Source organism: Mya arenaria, chromosome 11 (genome assembly GCF_026914265.1).
Source record: "Mya arenaria isolate MELC-2E11 chromosome 11, ASM2691426v1".
Lineage (NCBI taxonomy): Eukaryota > Metazoa > Mollusca > Bivalvia > Myida > Myidae > Mya > Mya arenaria.
Window position 1 is genome coordinate 42,335,818 of NC_069132.1, and position 20,971 is coordinate 42,356,788.

Below are 20,971 nucleotides of genomic sequence, written 5' to 3' on the forward strand. Positions count from 1 at the left end.
CACTAAAACGGTTTATAGATTAATTTCTGTCAATATCTAGTTCTCTATTCTCTTAAAGTAGCTTAACCAACAAAAGTTAAAGCAATATAAAATGCATGTCAAAATTAAAGTGTTTATATCTATAGCAAATGAAATACAGTGAAACTTATCAATAACGACACCTGAATATAACGACATTAATACTAACATTGTTATTTCGTCCATTCACTTTACTTTGTATATAAGTCCAACCTACTTAAGGCGACAACCTTTCTATAAGGTCTTAGACAGTGATTTCCAGTTGATCAATTAAGGCAGATGAGTTGAAAACAAGAATGCATTATATTTACTAAAAAATGCATTTATCAAGTGTAAACCTATATCATTTTTAATCAATTTTGTCGAATAGGCTAAACATAATAATGCATTAAAATCAATGCGTTATCAAGTATAAACCTTTATTGTGCCACCTTTTTAATTTTAGCTTAGGGTGTTGTTGCTGTTTTTCAAATGTGAGGTAAGGCTCATCTCATTGTCATTTTCATGCACGCAATATTCAAATCTATTTATATGCCAGTTTGCAACCTTGTAATACTAAATGTTTAAGTTAAACAAAATAACACCGGGATCATTTATGAGACAATATCTTTACGGAAAATGTTATAAAACTTTTAATATTTCGTGCCTATTAATCATTGCATTGAACACTTGTTAGCAATTCGTGTCTATTTATTGTCTAACTTGGCAAAGTGTATTTTCGCAATTCGACAAAAACAAAACAAACGGCGCATCCTAGTAACTGGTGATGATGTTGAGTGGGTAGGGTTAATAGGAGAGCAGCAGGTCTGGTCAACAACGTTGGTTGTAGAAAAGAAACGTTTGTTGCAGACGGAGGTTCGAGATCGAATTTTGCAATTTGGTTTAATATGCCCTCAGGTGCATTTAGCATCATTGGTTGGGGAATTTTGGCAATATGTCATCTAAGTTCAGCATAGTATTGAATGGTATGGTTGTTTTGATGATGTTGCGCCGATGTTTGTACCTGTCCATCTCCAGTCTATATAAATGCTTAAACGGTTTGAGATGAGCATTGCTATGTTTTACCATAGCCGGCTATAAAACATTTAGCATAACCGAGCCTGTTACATTGTTGTATATATGTGATACAGTTTTGCATTTTACAGAGTATATTCGCTGTCTTTGCATCCTGTGCCGTTTCAATAAGGACCTCAATTAAGCCGTCAATTTCTTCATTTTGCTACATACTTTAGTTTATTGAACTTAGCCAGTGTTAGAAATGAACTCAAGGTTGAGAAAATTAATAAATATCAATGTGTTGCGAATTGGACGAAGATACATATTAAAGATTATTTACGAAATGGCTTCAATCATTTATTGAAAGGGGCCCGGGAGCCTTTAAACTCGTGATTTACTCGGTCTACTGCGTTGCTAAGGGCAAATAAAAGTCCTTTGTTTCCACTTACCTGACCTCTCAAAACAAAGATAGGTAGGAAGGCATGTTTTTTTTATTTTTTTGAAAACCAAAATAAAGTTCCAATCCGACCTTTATCAGGTAAAAATACTATTGATTGTTTTATGGTCTAACTCAAACGTGCTCACTAAGAAAATGCTGGAAATTACGAAAAAAAATCCACACTACGGTTAAACAGTGTGTAGAGACAGCAGTAAATATATGCTCGGTCGGGTTTTTCGAAAAAAAAAATTACCGCTTAGGTTTTTTAGGTCTTTTACAGTTTAAACAATATTTATTCATAGGTTGTTAATATATCAGCATGTTACAAGTATACAGGGTAAAGGATTGAAGAGATAGCTTAGAGCTAATATTAAGACTTCTCTCCTTTTTACAGTTTGTTTTCTAATAACACTTGTTTCGAATAGTTGGAACAATCTAAGAAATTCATCATTAAAAATAAATATCTGAATATACAGTGTCATTAATTACATCTATAAATCTTGAATTCATAAATTCATACCAGAATCCTCGTACTCACTGGATATAAGGAAGTTCTGACAGGCCTTATTGATAATCGATTAGTTCAAAGAATAAAGACAAGTAATCACGTGCAACTATATATAATTGTGTTTACATTGGTCGATGGCAGGTAATATGTTAACTGATATTGCAATGTCTTTGGCGTTTACCATGTGTCATTAAACGGGGATTATGTTTGAACTTTCGGCTACTAAGCTTTTTTTCTGCTTTTTATATAAATATTGACATTTACAACAGTTTTGTTAGTGCTGTTTCGAAAGTTTAAAAAGTCACTCCGCACTTCCATTTAATGTTGTCATAATTTCCAGTTTTACAGAGACTGAGAACGGTAGATACATAATCATAACCTTATATGTACTGTGTTGTGTGTCTTTTGCGTTTACCCTATACCATTAAACGGGGTTTATGTTATACTTTCGGCTACTGAGCTTGTTTCTGTAGTGTTCATATAAATAGTCTAACCAATCAAGTCGGTAAGCCGGAAGCCACAAAAATTGATACTTACTTTCTTAGTGCCGAGCGCAAAATGCCCCTATACTAGTTAGTGTGCTTTCGAAAATCCTAAATAGTATTATGGATTAAAACAAACAAATAGATAACCTTATGAACATCTTGCAGTTATTTCCATCTATGTTCTAAATGATTTTAGTTGAAATTGGCAAAGGCATGAACGTAGACACTAAACCTGATTGCAGCTGGATTTATTACAGAATGCAGCACCGTCTTTCTCATCTTTTGCGTGTGCAGTCTAGAAATGTAAATTACAATTTATTATCAAATAAAATAGTCGCCTGGATGATTATGCTAAAATTTTAAGCATAATCAAAATTAACAAAGACCAAATACGTTATGCATTGAAACATAGAACATGTTAATTATGCACAAAACAATAGTGTACACAAAATTGAGGCTTATACTTGTATTTGTATTTGTTAATAATTTTAACTTTTTATTTGCTACAAGCTACAAAATAGGTTAAATGTCGGTGAATACGATAAAATGTAATCTTTAATAGTGACAGATATTAGAAATGTTGACAGTCATTGAAATATAACTTTTATTTGTTAAAGGAAGTAATTGATGTAATGAAAATAATAACACTTTTTTTCTTACTTCAGACTCGTTTTTTCAGACATAAAAATGTTTTTATTGAATTATTTAAACCATTCCAGGTGTCAATTTAAAGCATTTGTCTTTTCTAAGTACTATTATCTTTAATTTGTGAAACAACGATAAGAATGTGCACCAAATCATAGTAATACGAATGCATTACCGATTTGAACTCAATTCTTAATACAGAAATTTCACAATTTTGCCAGTTGTGTCGTGACAGTGGTATGCTAATTGCCGTCTCTGAAACGAATTTAGATATAATTCATTAGAAAGATTGGTTTTCCACTTTTAAATGGTTTCCTGTCGAGTTGGTCGAACCAATTTCTCACAATCAGCAATATAATGCCTTGTTAAAAAGTGAAAGAGACGCTTTCTCTCTAAAATATCAATAAGATTGCTTTCTCTCAATTTTAATAATGTGAAAAGCAACTTCATATGAGACATGTGATGGAACTTTCATTAACCTCAACCATTCTGGGAAAACCAAAATATAAAAATGACCGCATATTACGACGCATTTGTGATTCCAGTGTTCTTCATGTCTGATCTTCGTAGAAATAGAGGTACTCTGATAGCATTTGTTTCGTATGCGGCGTCGACTCCGTCGCCGTGCATTAAACCCTTTTCTCGGCCAAAGCTCGAAAACATTCAAAAAGTCATATTTTGCAAATCCTATGCCCATTGCTTGAATCATTGCTGATTATGCCAATCTGACTGAGTGGCAGACGAGTGTTTGTATAAGTGTGTGACGCTACTCCTGTTTTCATACAGGCGTTTAATAAATTCAATTCGTAATATTGATCTATTAGCATGAGAACGCTTTAGTTTTTATAACATGTTGTCATTTTACATGTTTTGCGTCTGTAGAGGCTAAACGAAGGTTGTATGATCTATTAAGGATATATTTACCAGTCACAGCTATTCAAAACATTCATATCATACCTTTACGATTACAACAAAATGCACACATCAATACGCAGTATAATTCGAAGTGACTATTTTTTTCAGACGCATTTTATTAAAAAGTACCTTATATTGTAGACGTAATTTATCTGTGTTGATATAGAGGGGAAAATATTAAGCCATTGACACAATGTCTGTAAGAATGTGTTCGGTAAAAAGAAATCAGTGAAAACTAGAGAATGGAAACAAACATCAAATTACAATATTTATGTAAACAACTACAGAACTCACGTTACCAGCATTTTAAGGCATATCAATTTGGTTTGCAATTTGATTTGTTAATTCATTTTTAAGAACGGTAAAAAAACTTTATTATAATTGCATGATCAGTTGGTATTTGTAAGTAAGCCAAACAACAGAAAAACTTACGGAAATGTTACCTATTACAAGCTGGTCTATTGCTATATGTTTAAATATGTATTATCTTTTTGAACTCCATCTTATTAATCTTATTTCATAGTACCGGTAAAGCTGCCGCTTAGCTGCACCATTGCAGAGTGGTTGTTCCTGACCTCGTTCATTTCAGATCCGAGAATAATAATCTGCAGTGACACAATGTATTGGTTTGGTAAGTAATCTCAGCGTCTTCCAGAACGCATGAAGAAGACACCACAGTCTATCTCTCTTGCTCTCAATAATGCGTTGAAACCCTTGTTGACGGAATGTTGTGATCATGTACCGTTATTTTGATACTTGTGTGTAGATGTAGGTATGGACGTGTATCAAGTAGAGCTAGCGTTATAAATATGGGAACCGTATAGCATGTCAGCAACGCTTCCTTGGTTTAGTTGGCTCATATTTCAGCAGTCGCCAATAAATGACGAAGTCCGATTACAGAGCTGTACTGTTTTCAGTCTAAAATTTACAAAACTTAAATCTAATTGCAAAGAAGTAATATGTTATTGAAAAAAGTACTGTTTTTCAAATTTTATTGAAATATTTAATATGTTACTTTATACTTCATAGAAATCACTCCTTCCAGATAATATGATACAATCTGACAAATCCCAGGAAAATAACACAGTGCGACTACACAAAACATGGTTTGTTATTTATCGTGATTTGTCATGGACAAAACAGACTTTTCAATTGATCGGATAATGTATTAGATTTAGGCGTGTATCAGTGTTCATGGTGAAAATTAACAGTCAAAAAATAGAACTGAAAGACACATAACCGGATATAATAAATAAGTTAAAAACCAACCAGTGAAATCATACAACAGATATAATAGTTTGTCAAGTAATTTGCAAGATAAAAAACGCAGTGGAAATTATAACAAATACCAGCCTTAACATAATGTATCAGTCTAAAGTAAAGATATATTATATGTGATCAGGTTAATGCACTTTGAACAATTTGATCATGAAAATACCATACCGGTGCTAGATGACGTTATAGCATTGTTGCTTTATGTTAATTAACAGTCAAAGTCCATCAATGGTGCATGCACTTCTATTTTAAGGTCTACACATAGAGGTTTATATTTGTTCTAGCAAGACAATGTATATCGAATATGAAGTAAAGTGTCCATGCCCTAAATTACTAAGTCTTTATCTAAAGTATGCAAAAGGCATTTTACTTCTGTATCCTAAACCTTTGTAACTAGCAGTTAGTCATCTAATCGTTTTCTTATCAAGATATATCATTAGGGATTTGCAACTGGCAGCAAGTCATCTCGCCGTTTTCTTATCAATTGTAACATAATGAGCTTATTAACGTTATTTTTATGATATAATTAGCTTTTAATTAAATGGATATTTGTCTTACATGTTTTCATACTGAACACTTATTAATTATTGTAGGGCATATTTGATTGTTAATGTATGCGTAAGTGGTTGACAGCCGAATGGGTACAAATGCACAGTAATGCATAAATTGTCATGTTAATTTCAAAAACGTGTAGGCTTTGGGTCATTAAGCTGTCACATTTGCCTCGTATTCTTGGTATTTAAGTTGGAACATTTCTCTGTGTAAGGGAGTCCGGGGGGAGTCCGGGTTGAGTCCCGGTTGAGCTTGAGATTATTTCTTGGAAGCAGACGAAGTTTGTCTGCCTTCCTGTAGCTTACTTGTTTGCATATAGATATGTTGAAATTGTAAACGTAAATTAAAGTATGCACTCGAAATCATTGTATTTATGTTCAAAGTTAACTTAAGAGTTGAGTTGGACACTTCTAGAGTTCTCCGTAGTGTTACGCTACACAATATAAGGGATAAAAATAAACCCTTTGATGATCGTTTATTGACAATTTGTTTTACTACTTGGAAGGTGAAATAACTTTGATATATCTTGGAACACAATGTACGATCCATTACCAATACAGAAATCTAAAATTGTGTTCGTGAATAAATTCAGTTCAGTCATGAAGTACTTGTTGAAATCTGAAAACGTGAGTCGGATATAGTAATGTGTGGAAAACGTTTCTTTGACTCATCGCGAATAATTCCAACTATATCTCTTTGGGAAAAAAATATATGAAGCCGTCAAATTACAAAACTCTTTTCAAAATGAACATTTACATCGTTCAATAATTCAATGGAAACTTCGGCGACCAGACTAGCAGTCATAGCATTAACTATGAGCGTCTTTAAAGGCGTAAGAATCAAATTTCAACTTGCCCTAAATGCATGCCGCAACCGGACAACTGACACAAAATACTTTAATGAACTTGTATTCGAAAACTGGTGTATGCTTAGAAAGCATATGCCTAGATAGGAACTGGTGTTGTTGTTCATAGTATTGGTGACACTTCTAAAGCTACGAGTCTTAAAATTGTACCACTGTCGTCATTATTGATACGTCCGTCAATATTATTACGTGTTTTCAAAACCCGTAGATAGTGGCGTATCTTTTGTGTTAACTGTCATGAATTTTCGGTTTATTACCGTTCTTGTGGGTAATTTACCTTGAGCGTCAATTTTAATTAACGTGTTTTCTGAGATTGAAAACTGCATTCATTTTTTTTTTGGAAATAAATTCTAAAATGATCTAAAAATCGATTGATATTAAGCGTATCTCTTCTCCTCATAGAAATCAAAAGCGGAAAAATTGAATTGTTTAACAGTAGTTTGATAACAGAGTTCAGATACTAATATTGTGAAGTATAATACATAAAAAAGATTGCATTAAATCAAAGAAAATATTTTTCTGCAAAATGTGGCTGAGATTAAAAGATATCTTTCATTCCTCCAAAAATATTTTATTATAACAAACATGTGCCAAATGTAAATGTTTCCATAAAATGTATAAGCTTTTCTTAATAAGGTTTTGAATGGATTGCTACTTGGCCACTAATTCCCAAGTCAAAAAGCACCAAAATATCGCCATTATCGACTGTACAAAAAGCGTATGTGTTTGTATCATGAAAGTCAAACGAGATAAACATAATACTCCACGCGTACTTTGACCAGCCCAATTGCGTTCATATCCCCGATAATGACATCAACCCCGCCATTCATTACTTAAATTTACTAATACGTTTCTGTTGTGCATCTATCAAGTATTAACCTATATTGTGCCTCTTTGAACACGGCCAGAAAATGCAGAAGACATTGTTTAGAAAAACAGTATTGCAGGCCTTAACTCAAGCAGTAAAATTAATTCAGAAAAGTAGTCTAAAGTAAAAAAAAAAAAAAAAAAAAAAACACTATTCAAGGAATGAATTGCGGGGTTGATGTCATTATCGGGGTATGAACGCAATTGGGCTGGTCAAAGTGTGTGGAGTAGGACTCCACGCGTACTTTGACCAGCCCAATTGCGTTCATATCCCCGATAATGACATCAACCCCGCAATTCATTACTTATATTTTCACCAATAGTTCATTATTTTATTCAATAATTGTTTACTTCATTTTATTTAAGAAAACCTATCAGTAACCTTTTCTTATCCATTCTGTAAATAGAACAACCCGACTGTAACCGGAAACATTTTTATAAATGACGTCACAATAACGCGGGAAAAGAACCACTTGAAATCACTTTTAAACGTAAAATTGAAACACTTATGGCAACAATACATTAAAATTATAATAAATTAACACTTTCTAAAATGTTGATTTATATTTTACGGGACCTGCTGACACAATACAAACAATAACAAGATCAATAGTTTCCATGTATATTGTTATGCGATGAATTGCGATCCGAACATATCCGAAGATGCTGCGTTCATCAATTGATAAACGCAATTGCCGAAAGGCAGTTCATTTAAGGAACGGAAGTTGAGGTGTAAATATTCAGGTATTTTTGATCTTACTATTGAAGTACAGACATTTGGTAATTATGAAGTGCCCACCATGTCATATTAAGATAGTCGGAGACATACTGACTAGATGCTGTTTTTCACTCAATCACATCATCCACTAGAATGTCGCCAGGAGCAGATACATCAGATAAATGCGATATTCGCTGATATTGGTTATTAGCGCAGGAAAACCTCCACTCTTCTTTTTTATAATTTTGTTAAGCACAGGACTACTAATCTTTTGAGTGTTTCATGGTAGCGGTTTGAATCCATTCAGACGCTCAAATATTTTTCGCTTTTTTCTGACTTGTTTTCATTAGCTGAGATTTTTTTTACAAATTGTATACAATATTTTTATTAAAAGTAATTTCATTTTTACACAAAAATACAATCTTCTTTGAAGATGTTCTTATTTGCAGTCATGGCTGAAATAAGTGGTTGGGAATTTCAAACCCATACATTTTGAAACAGACGGTATGGTAAAAAAAGGTTAAAGTGAATAATTTATAAGTAACAGGTCATGTGTATTTCTAAAACTCGTTGATCATCGTTCAAATTTGTATGCGTCAAAACAGTGTGTTAAAATTGCTTTACTACCATATGGCTATTTCAGTACAGTTTGATTATATTTGTTGATGATGTCATCAATAACGTTATATTTCTGAAAGTAATTATTTTGCTCTAATATCAAATTATTACCAAAATGTTAAAAAAGGGATTTTCTTGTCTATGCTGATTTCGTTTTAAACAAAAAATTTGAAATGGGGGGTAGGGAAATTCAAATTTAATTAAAATCGTTATTTTACGGTAGTTTTCTTTTAAATTTTGTTTTTCAAAACCAGACAATTAATCACACTAAGACACGCTAATCATCTGTTTGCATTTGTGTTTATTACAAGCTCCAAATTTCGTATAAGAATTGCCTTGATGAATTCGATGAAAACATTTACTTAAGAAAGGGAAAAAAATGAAACATTTTGACAGGTTATTGAAATATTTCATGGTACCAATTCATGTAATGGAATGTTACCACTTTTTCAATACAAAGTGTGGCCGCCGTGTGTGTGTTAATTGAAATGTTAAGACCATTCCGCGCGTCGAATTAAGGTTAATCTATTATTCAGCCTGTTATGTGTCCTGGGTATTGCCACACGTCCTAACAATATCACGTTTTACTTGATGCATTTTCATGGTCATATTATCTTTATTTCCTGATGTCAAAGTAAGACAATGTGCAACAAATCAAGGCAAGAAACACAACCAATTTGAAATCAATTCCTGATACAATCATTTTAACATTTGTCAGCTTTGAGAGTATGAAAGTAGTATGGTAAGTGCCGTCTAAGAAATAATATGGAATCCGATATTATCGATTCCGTGAGAATTTATTTTTTCATGCTATGATTTCATGTGAAAATTGTCGATCCAATATCTCGCTATCAGCAAAACATTCATTTGTCTAAATTCTTTTTCAGCGACTATTTGCTCTTGAGAATGCCATTAAGATAACTTTCTCACGGTTTAAAACATAGCAACAGCTCATTTAATGGAAACTTTTATCAATCTCAACTCTTCTGTGAATATATATATATATATATATATATATATATATATATATATATATATATATATATATATATATATATATAAATTTTGAGGGATAAACCTTTAACTACTTACTACTAGTATATAATGCATCTATGGAAAATATTTATTACTCATAAGATCGTAACCGTGTATTTAATAGCTGAAAACGCACACATATTAAAAGACTACTGAGTGCTAAAAGATTTACAGAGATCAACTGTCGTCTTACAAAGACATGCACCTTTCTTTCAACTTAAACACGGTATCCATGTATGTATACGTACGGTCTGTGTCCTTGTGGAAGAGAGAGTACCCATTCACACTGAAGTAGACCGAGTACTCATTTGCATGGGGGTGGAAGTTCACGTTCAGACAAGCTGGTGGTAGAGGCAGAGGCAGAGGTAAGATATTTGGTGGTCGAATTAATCAATTACAATATCATACTGGGATACAAAGTTCTATAAATAGAAAGTAATCATAATCAAATGAACTTTCATGTACGTGTTAATGTTAATTACATAGCTACACAATTATTATTAATCAATGCAATTTCTATCAAGTATGATTACAATTGATAAGTTTGAAGACATCACGAAGAAGCCGGTCAATACAAATATATTCCTGGATCTGTATGAAATTTGTCAAAAAAAAACCATGATTGACTCATGCATGTCCCCGTCAATAATTTGTATCGAAGAAAAAACACTTTAGTATCTATTTAACAAAGCCAATCCTCTTTAAATGTATAAACATTGAGATTTGATTGTTAAAAGTTATATCCTCCTTTGGTATCCGTACTTTTAAGTTTCATTTTCTTTTGATCGTTTTATCAACGCAAGCAGACGATCAAACGCTGAATTAAAAAAAAAAGTTCCGTCTTCTCATGCACTGATTCTCCTGATTGCCATCCAACTTTTCTCGCTGCATCCGTATTCCTATCTTACCGTTCAAGTGATATTTCTTCCCGTGCTTGTTCATCGTCCTCTGCACACAGCAATCAGCCCCGGAACTATGCGACTGACACCAAGGGGCCGGATCCTTCACTTTGTTCTTTTTTGCTATCCACCAAAAAACAGGCAGTTAAGAACGTCTGTAAATTTCGTCTTTATCTGATATTCTTTCAAGTCGATTTTTCAAACCATTCCTATTAAATCATATCACTGCAGCTACTAAAATACATTTATACATTCACAGGATTATAGCCCATTTTATCGGTAATAAATATTAATAAAATAACTTCTCACACTCATCAGCTGAAGGTTATCAGTATTATTGACTTAAACAAATTTTTAATGCTACCACTTTGGTATAATGAAACTATTTTTCGAATTCAGCCATTATGGTTAAATACAACTAATCCATTTTTGAAAATGCATACTGATAGCCTTTCAATTAGTTAAGTGTTTTACATTATGTTTTTTCTACTAACCCAGCCTCAGTTTGAATCTATCGAGTCACATGTTTGAAAAATATAACGGCTGACCGATTTTCCTTAATATATAAGTATGGTAAATTTTGAACACTCATAGTGGTAAATTGCCCTTTTATAACCCTCCTTCAAATGCGATTATTGAATCATTGTACGTTTGGAACTAAAACATAATGTTCGAACTTCGTTGGCTCGAAATCCTAAGGAACGGGCGAAATAACCTCGAGCCTCTGGAATATCGAGCCAGGCGGGAATGATTACCTTCAGTATACAGACATAGGGTTTTTACATCCAGTTCGTGCCAACGAGCCAAGCGAGTTCGAGCCAACGGGGTTCGACTGTATTATTCATAACAGTGAGTTAAAAAACTCAGTTTATACAAATAAAAGCGTTGCCTACATACAATCTGTGGATGAGTCCCTTCAAGATACTCCTAAAAATACCAACCTTTAGTGGTCTTAGTTGGATAATACCATCCGACATCGTCAGAAGCCGGTGGACCTAAAGCAAGGAAAAATGACGTTTCATTGCACGCAATATGGATCAAAAATCTTACTACAAAATGGTGATTTAATGCCGATATTTTTCTACTTGACAAAGCTACAGTAAATTCCCTCAAAATATGATACGAGGTATGGTCAACAATTTTTTATAAGCGATCTTTTTTATTTTATTTCCAACATATACTGTTATTCAGTTTATACCAATGTTTTGGTCGGGTTTGGGTTTGGGGATGGGTTAAGGGGGGATGTGGAGAGCTTATGGGATCAGACATTAAACCTCCGACCGGGAAACAAAAGATTGAAATTCTGAGATCTTTGTTTCCTTGCACTACTCTGACCCTAAATAGCCTGACATCTCCAAACCATACCCTTATCCGATGGAATTTGGCAGTAGGTCGAAATCCCCTGTTAGAGATGGCAAAACATTGGTCGAAAGTCTACCATAAGTGTACGACCAATTACCCCCGGACAAAAAAAACAATGTTTGCAAATGTTTTTGAGCTGTTTACCATCATTTTATAAGTAGAAATATTGTAAAATGTAATGACATTATAACAAAATAAAATTATTGAAAAATACTGCCATCCAATTGGACAAAATATAATTTTGAACACTGATTCCCCTTTTAACCCCGATTGAAGTGCTCTATTTTGCCAAAAAGCGTTTATAACAACTAACTACAAAATAGTGGTTTAATGTCGATATTTATTGACTTGACAAACCTACCGTAATTTCGTTCACGATATGGTACGAGGCAATTTTTATAAGCAATCTTATTTTTTTTTTCATTTCCAATAGAAACTATAATGCAGTTTATACCAAAGTTTTGGTCGGGTGTTGGTGGTAGGGGGGAGAGGGCATATGAAATCAGGCATTAGACCTCCGACCGGGAAACAAACAATTGAAAAAGTCCGGATTATACATTCCAAGATCTTTGTTTCCTTGCACTACTCTGACCCTAGATAGTTTGACATCTCCAAACCCTACTCTTATCCGATGGAAATTGGCAGTAGGTCGAAATCCCCTATTAACACGCATTATTTATAATACATTGTCCTGCAGTTAGTACTAAATTAATTTAAAACGTGAAATTTACTCATATACTGCCATGTGATCGATTAAATATGACTTTCGCTGTCATTTCATACACATTTATTCAACATTTGTTCAGGAAAACATTATACATGCATACCCATATTCTGTATTGTCATTTAAACAGAAAAAAAACAAATGTTTTTTTTCAGTCAACATATAGAAGTGCTAACTCAAACCCCTATTTTGCGAATAATTAAGCATATTTTAGCTTAATAAATAAATAAAACGCCAAACATAGTAATAAAATACACTTATCTTGCATTTTTTATATACCTACTAACATATGAGTAGATATATGTCAGTGAAAACTTAAATGTAGTAATGGAAATAGAAAATACGAATACTTTCTAAATGTTTTTGATTTGGCGGCCATCTTGGACGCCATCTTGGATTTCTCAGCTCTGCATCGGTCTTGACACAAACGATTAACTTTTCCAAAAACTACATATCATTGCGAACATTTTGGTATATGAAACTCCTTGTTGGCAGACATAGACCAGTTACTCCTCTAAATATTCGTGTAATGTGATCTGATTTGCAGCACTATATTAGATATCGCAAAACATTGGTCGAAATCTACCCGAAATTATCAAGTTTACGACCAAATATCCCCGAAAAAAATACCCAAACTATTTTTTGCAAATGTTTGTTAGCTGTTTACACTCAATTTATGAGTAGAAGTATTGTAAAATATTATGACATTAAATATATAAAAATTTGTACAAAACTATGTTCAAATGAGCATCTTTCAGTTGCTGTTAGGTATATTATTCATAAAAATAAGTTAAAAAAAACTCAATATCAACAAATAAAAGCGTCGCCAAAATACAATCTGTGGACGAGTCGCTTTAAGATGCTTCTAAAATTACAAACCTTTCCTGGTCTTTGTTTTATGATACCATCCCACATCATCAGAAGCCGGTGCACCTAAAGCAAGGAAAAATGACGTTTTCATTGCAAGCAACATGGATCTAAAATCTAACTACAAAATAGTGGTTTAATTTTGCAAGCAACATGGATCTAAAATCTAACTACAAAATAGTGGTTTAATGCCGATATTTATTGACTTGACAAAGCTACAGTTAATTCCCTCACGATATGGTACGAGGTAATTTTCATATTTTTTTTTTATTTCCAACAGATACTATTATGCAGTTTATACCAATGTTTTGGTCGGGTGTTGTTGTGGTGGGGAAGTGGGCATATGCGATTAGGCATTAGACCTCCGACCGGGAAACAAACAATTGAATTAATACGGATTATACTTTCCGAGATCTTTGTACCCCTACTACTTCTCTGACCGTAAATAGCTTGACATATCCAAATCCTACTCTTATCCGATGGAAATTTGTAGAAGGTCGAAATCCCGTGTTAGAAATCGCAAAACATTAGTCGAAAATATACCCGAAATTATTATGTTTACGACCAAATACCCCCGGACAAGATGTTTTTTAGCTGTTTACCATCGATTTATGAGTTGAAATATTGTAAAATGTAATTACATTATATATTATACAATGTGTACAATGCATTTGGAAAATAACCTTCAAAGGTGACAAGAAAAGCTTACAATCATAAAGGGGGATCGTGTACGCCTGCACAAAAGTGGGTGGCGTGATTCTGACCGTCTCGCAAAATTAATACCCACCTCTTGGACCTATTTTGTATTTATAAAACGTTAAGAGAAATCAGGAGAGTTCATGTGTTTCCGTTGCATATGGAAAATTCACACTTTTTGACACGCCTTTACCCACACGGTGTCATTAACTGACGTCATGATGAAACATTTATACACCATTTTACACAATTTGAATACTTCAGTTTTGCAATTGTTTTATTTTGATTTGTCAAAATTTGAATTCATCAAGTTATAATTTCAAATATTTTAAATTGACGCACTATTGCGCTTGACCCGCCTTCACTGGCACATGACCGGAACCACGTGCCAAGTATGCAAGAAAAAGACACTGTCCACCAATGTTATTGTGTCATCGTCAATTTTTAAATAAATGACAACATTTCCATGACCGTTAATTTAATGTCACAGATCAAAAAGCTATTATATATTATAGTATGCGTAGCCACATGTATTAGGATTTGAAATAATACTTTTAAATCTAATATTGAAGCAATTATTGAAACTGACACAATTACGGTATTTGAATTTTGTCAATATCGAAAAGAATCACATTTGCAATGTGCATTTAGACGACTATATTAAGAGATTTCTAAAACAAAATATCGTAATAAGTGAGAAGCTTACCTTCGACATTCTCCAAAATCTGCTTAAGCTGGTTCACAGCCAATCCTTGGACACTGGCCACAAAAACAACGTCCAGCAACAGAACAAATAAAAACGTGGACATCGTTTTGTCTGCTTTCAGGTCAAACTCCGACTAGACTCAAACAGACGGATGTTCGAGCTGCTCGCGATAGAGAGTTTTTTTCCGCAGCTTGTCATGAAGTTTTAAATTCACCGTGTGAATTTTATTGATTATTTATAAAAAATGCAATGTTGCAAGATTCAGTTCGTTGATCTAAGACTGATCAATATGGAGTGACTGCTTCCTGTTTACTTGCTTGCATAGCTATGTTTAAAAATGTATAAAGAAAACATGCTGATTTATAAGCGCAAGATGTGAACTCGTGTTTCATTGATTACAAACACTATCATTTTCCTATTTTTATCTTTTATAAGTATTATATTATTTTTAATATATAATCAGTTACGCTTTGCACCAACTATTTTGCTCAGTTTATTGTTGTAGTATTAGGATTTGCTTTCACTTTCAAATCAAACGTAAGAGTGCAATGACGACATAATTTCCCAAATGACAAAAATAAAATACGTTTGGGTATAATTTCCGCGTGTGTTCTTAAAAACTACAATACTATATACCTGTCATTTTATATATCTTTTAGGCGGAATATAATAAACAGACAAAAATGTTTATTTCAGTGTAATATTGAAATATATTTCACTTCGTGAACACCACAATTTGCCAATATCATTTCTTACCTCACCCATCTTAAAAATTGTTAAAAACCACGCGTGAACTGCACCCTTTATATGGAAAACGACCCGTCTTCAAGCGAATCAGACTGATCTCTGACTGTGAGTGGTGACTGAATACCAATGCATCATAGAACAAACACTAAAAAACTTTTTAAATCGAAAGTTTATTCTCATATGTTTTACTTACACGTTTAACCTTTCCGAATTTGCATTCAGTAATATGCTACCAGTGTTGTTTTGGTCATGTATCCATGCCCTGTTCAATTTAAAAATAGTCCGTGTTTATTATGTACAGAGATATGTGTAAATGATAAACTATACAAAACAACTATTTGATGACTTTTTTCCACGAACTATAATTGAGCTACGTCATCAGCTATCAAAACATTGATGGGCGTCCTACAGGTAGCTGCGTAGCGAACACTCTGTTAAAAGGGAAAATGAATTGAAATACCAATACAACTCCAAAAATAAGCATAAAACAAACGGAACATTTGTTGATTTCAGTGTTAGATCGTACATTAGTGATCATAGAAAAACTATATTTTAATTCGCGGCTTTGTCACGTGTGAAATTATGTTTTCCTATGACATTCGTTAAATAAAAACAAAAACACTGAAATCAGCAAATATCCTCTATATATAAACAACAGACACATACAATTAAATTGTACAATATAGCTGATGCTCAATTGACTCTGGTGAGTGTCTTTTAGTTTGTTTGCCCTAAAAAATAATTAATTAATTAGCGCAGTTGAACAGTCGGTTTAACGTAAAGGGAAACGAAAACTAAGTAATGCTATTACAGTCAAAAGTGGTAAGAGGGCCACCTGTATTAGATGATCACCTGTATTACTCGGCCATTAAACATTCTTCCCCTACGCTTTTACTATATACAGTTTATATGCATTAAGCAATCACGTGTCTAAGGTGGCCGCGGTCACTAATCTTTGATCCCTTGAAGCCATTTTGACACTAATTAACTGCAATAACTGTCCTTGTGCATTCGAATTAAAATGAAAAAAGTAACGTGAAATTGTCTTGAGGTTGAATATTTTATAGTCCTTGTTGTAACACTGTTTTGTCTTTGCTGTAACCTGCTGTCTTTAAAATACCACTTGGAATATAATATTTAGGCAAGATACAAAAGCAATCATAGAAGAACGTATGTCACATATTTAAATAAAACTATCCAAATGTTTCATTTTGACTTAATATAATTGAGAAAAAAAATAATTTGTTTTACAATTTCGTTTTTGTTACGGCAGACATTTAATGATTAGCAAACTTGTTTAGTAGCAATTCGTTTTTAACAATGTTTTAAGGTGAGTATTAACGTTTTATCAATGAACGTATATAAAACGTATAATAACAAAAATAGGCGGAACATCGGATTTTATTTTTTTCCTTTTTATAGTGTGTGATAATTCGACAGACAAAGTGTTCATTATAAGTATGAAAGTAGTCTTTAAGCTGAAGCCTTTTCCGGAAATACACGAGAAAGTGGTAAACAAGGGTCATTCTACATATAATAAAGACCACCGTTGCGTTTGGCCCGGAACCACGCTCGATAAATAACAGATTGCATATTTTAGAACACTAGATTCGAATAATGTGCTTTTCCTTCCTCTAAAAATATAAGAGCTTTTCTATTAACATCATAAATAGTAACATTTAAATTGATATACTAACTTTGTGACATCATTTTTACAATACCCTTATCATGACACAACTTTTATAAAACGTTAAACTAACGTCATATGTATGCAGGGCACGCGCATATAAACAGACACATCTCCGAGGATGGCTCCTTTTTTCACCTGTTCAGGCGGTACATGGCCTGCTCAAACGGCTCCCGGGAACCGCGATTGGATATACCATAGCAGAATGTCTTCATCGAAAACACGATAGTCTTCAAATTTCACCAACTGATTTTTTTCCAAGTTTTAAATTATATATGCTTAAAATTTAAATAAAGCTCCGTATGGCAAACTGACAAAACTGTATTACAAATACGCATTTGCGATATTATAAATTGACTTGTTATAATCTTGTTTAAACATCGCTTTCTGAACATGTGAAATCAAGCTCATATCACAAACGTTTTATTCAAACTTAAATTCAACTTATATAATGTGTTCCACTTTTCCGGGGGTCGCTTTCCAGTACAACTCTTCATTTTGTTTGTTCCGGTGGTTCCATGGCCTGCTATAACTATGAAATATTTACTTTAAATGTTTACAAGGTGAAACATATCGCAATCTTATAAAGTAACCATCTTTTTTCTCTCTCTAAATATATATAAAAAAGTGAAATATGACAAAATGGACTCAACACAATGCCATCAGATAAAATCCTCATTAAAACAGAAATATTTTATAAACTGTATAATCTAAATAATCCTAATCTAATAAAAATGACATGGCAATTGCATTCTCTCGAATTTGGCATGCTTAAAACATATGACAAATTAATTTAGGACTGTAAAAAATAACAATAACATATGACACAATTATAAAATTGCAATTTCCAATTCCAAGATAATTTAAGGCTCACTTACTCTTACAGCTTTCATAAAACAATATAAAAATAATGTCTCACGATACAATCCTCTGTTTTTATGGCTGAGAAATAGTATATTTTGTTCTTTACCAATTTTGTACTTATATGTATAATTTAATCATGCTAATAGCTGACACACGTGCTTATTTTATTTAGAAATATTTGATTAAACACTGTCATAGTAATTGTACAAAGCTAAATGTCAATTATAAATTGAACAATGAACTATATCTGAACACAACAATTTATTATAACGAAACGAAACAATTGAATATATCTGAACAGAACAATATCATATAACGTGAGATCAGTAAATGTTGTAGGACCAAATCACCCCATTGCATGTAGTGGAGTGAATTTATTTTGACTACACATAATAATCATTTGAAACACAGCAGTTTCAGCACAGGTGACCTATTTAGTGCCTGCAAAACATTCAATTTGTTCAAGTCTCAAATCACCTGAAACTGTAATATGTGTAAATAAAATTAGAATCTCCAATTATCACAACCGCTGGGCACTATGTAAACAGTGGCACTATGTTAACAGGGTAACTGCAAACGGTTGTGATAAAAAGGACATCTGCAAACTTTCAACCAACAGCTTTTATTGGTCACGGTATTTTTTAATCATATTAATTGAGATAAATTTACATTTAATCTAATCCCTAAAATAAGGTACTTTAACGATATTTTTACAACAGAAGTGTAATGTTTAAACATGAATTCTTCATTTGTTCACATCCTCCAATAAACAGTGTTTACACATATTACGCGTTTCTCTGAGCACTAGATCTTATTGAATCAGAACCCTAACCAATGAAATAATAGCAACTGAACATTTCGGTCAAACATCGTTTACTTCCTTTATTTTACATATATGTCCGTTTTTAACATGTATATCACGTAATTAAATTTGTTGCCGATCTTATTAGACCAATGTTGCAAACTACCTATGAAAACAGTATCATTCTCTCACTTGTCAAAAGCAAAAACAGGGGTCAATTTATGCTAATCTAGTTATGCCACAATATAAATCTGATACAGCTAATGAATGACTCTGCATTTGGTTTTCCTTAAAGGGCAATGCTCTCCTAATAGGATGCTAGTACTCAAAGCTACATGCTGCATTCATGATAAAAACACATTTCCTTTCTGCAAATAGATAGAAATGGTAAAGATAACAATGATGCAAATGTCATGTGGTTAAAATCGCTGAAATATTGAGGAAACTGGGGGACACCAGCCGGTATGGATGTGCATAGCCAGTTTTAACATCACATATTTCTTTTTAGCTACCAATGTTGTAAGTGAAACAGGCTACATTAAAAGGTTATTGTCTATCATAGCTCTGTCAGTATGGCAAATGCCTGCAAACATTCCATTTGGAAAAATGGACATGCTAACCTTGATTAAGACTTGTTTAACAATTTAGTTAAGTTTCTACCCCTCTTGGACTGGTTCACAGTTCCATGCGACTGGCTTCATATATCTTTTAAAAAAATGATATATACATGTGTAGAATTCTACAGGTACACCCTCACCTTTCTCAAAGCAAACGCGTCAAGTAATACCTGCTGCAAAAGAAACCTGGCTTCTTATGTGAGGTGGTCAGGTATAAATAGCTGCGTGGGGGATAACAGACTCGAAAGAAAATAAATTAATACGGCAAACTGATGCCAAACCCAATATGTTTTCACAATTACAGCACACGAAAGCGTCGTGAAGCGAACATGTATGTTGCTTTTGAGTGAGATAAACAAATATTATTATAAAATGTCATTTTTAAATGCGTTTCTTTTTTCTTAACATTGGAAAAGTAGAGATATTTATTTTTATTTTGCAATACAGGAACACACTGGTTCCTTAAAAAGTAAATTAAATTTGAAATATCTTACATTCAATTCTCATAGATGGTGTTTTTTTTAAATGCTGATGTCATATCATATCAGACAAAATCAGCCTAGTGAGTACGCCGCATACCCAGAGAGTGAGCCATGCCAAGATCCTGTTCATTTATTCAAAGTGTAATTGATCGGCGCCCTGTGAAATCTCTGGACGGTGAATTCTCCTTTCTTCTGATTATTAATATTGTATAGGCCAGCAGAAAGGATTGTTAAAGAAGTGTGCCATGGGAATCAACGCTATTTACAGCATAATGAAGAACATGAAGGCAGATGCTGGCATAGAGAACCCTCGCTTCTCGCCGTATAGGTACTTAATGTCATTATCAAAAAATGCATTCATTTTAACATAACAACCATCTTTCCGATTATAGTTTTACTATTAAAATGTATGAAGGTACAAGTTTATGTATGAACTATTTCATGATAGTTGAATATTATTTCACTTACTTTGTTATGGATACAAGCACTTTAATTTTGGCATGCATTTAATATCGCTTATAATTGTGTTTGTTGAAAGCTACTTAGGACATGGTAAATGTGATCTTTACAGAATTAAATCCA

The 20,971-nt window shown here is 33.1% G+C and overlaps 1 protein-coding gene across 1 annotated transcript in view; it reads right to left on the minus strand.

Annotated features, from left to right (window-relative positions):
- LOC128208544 (uncharacterized) overlaps nt 1-15,446 on the minus strand; it is a 182,132-nt gene extending 166,686 nt beyond the window's left edge. The window contains exons 1-5 of the mRNA XM_052912099.1: nt 15,191-15,446; nt 13,801-13,854; nt 11,777-11,830; nt 10,845-10,958; nt 10,185-10,277 (exon numbers count right to left, since the gene is read on the minus strand). Coding sequence (XP_052768059.1) covers nt 10,185-10,277; nt 10,845-10,958; nt 11,777-11,830; nt 13,801-13,854; nt 15,191-15,293 — 418 coding nt within the window. The 5' untranslated portion in view covers nt 15,294-15,446. The remainder of the gene's footprint in view (nt 1-10,184; nt 10,278-10,844; nt 10,959-11,776; nt 11,831-13,800; nt 13,855-15,190) is intronic.
- Nucleotides 15,447-20,971: the final 5,525 nt, after the last annotated feature.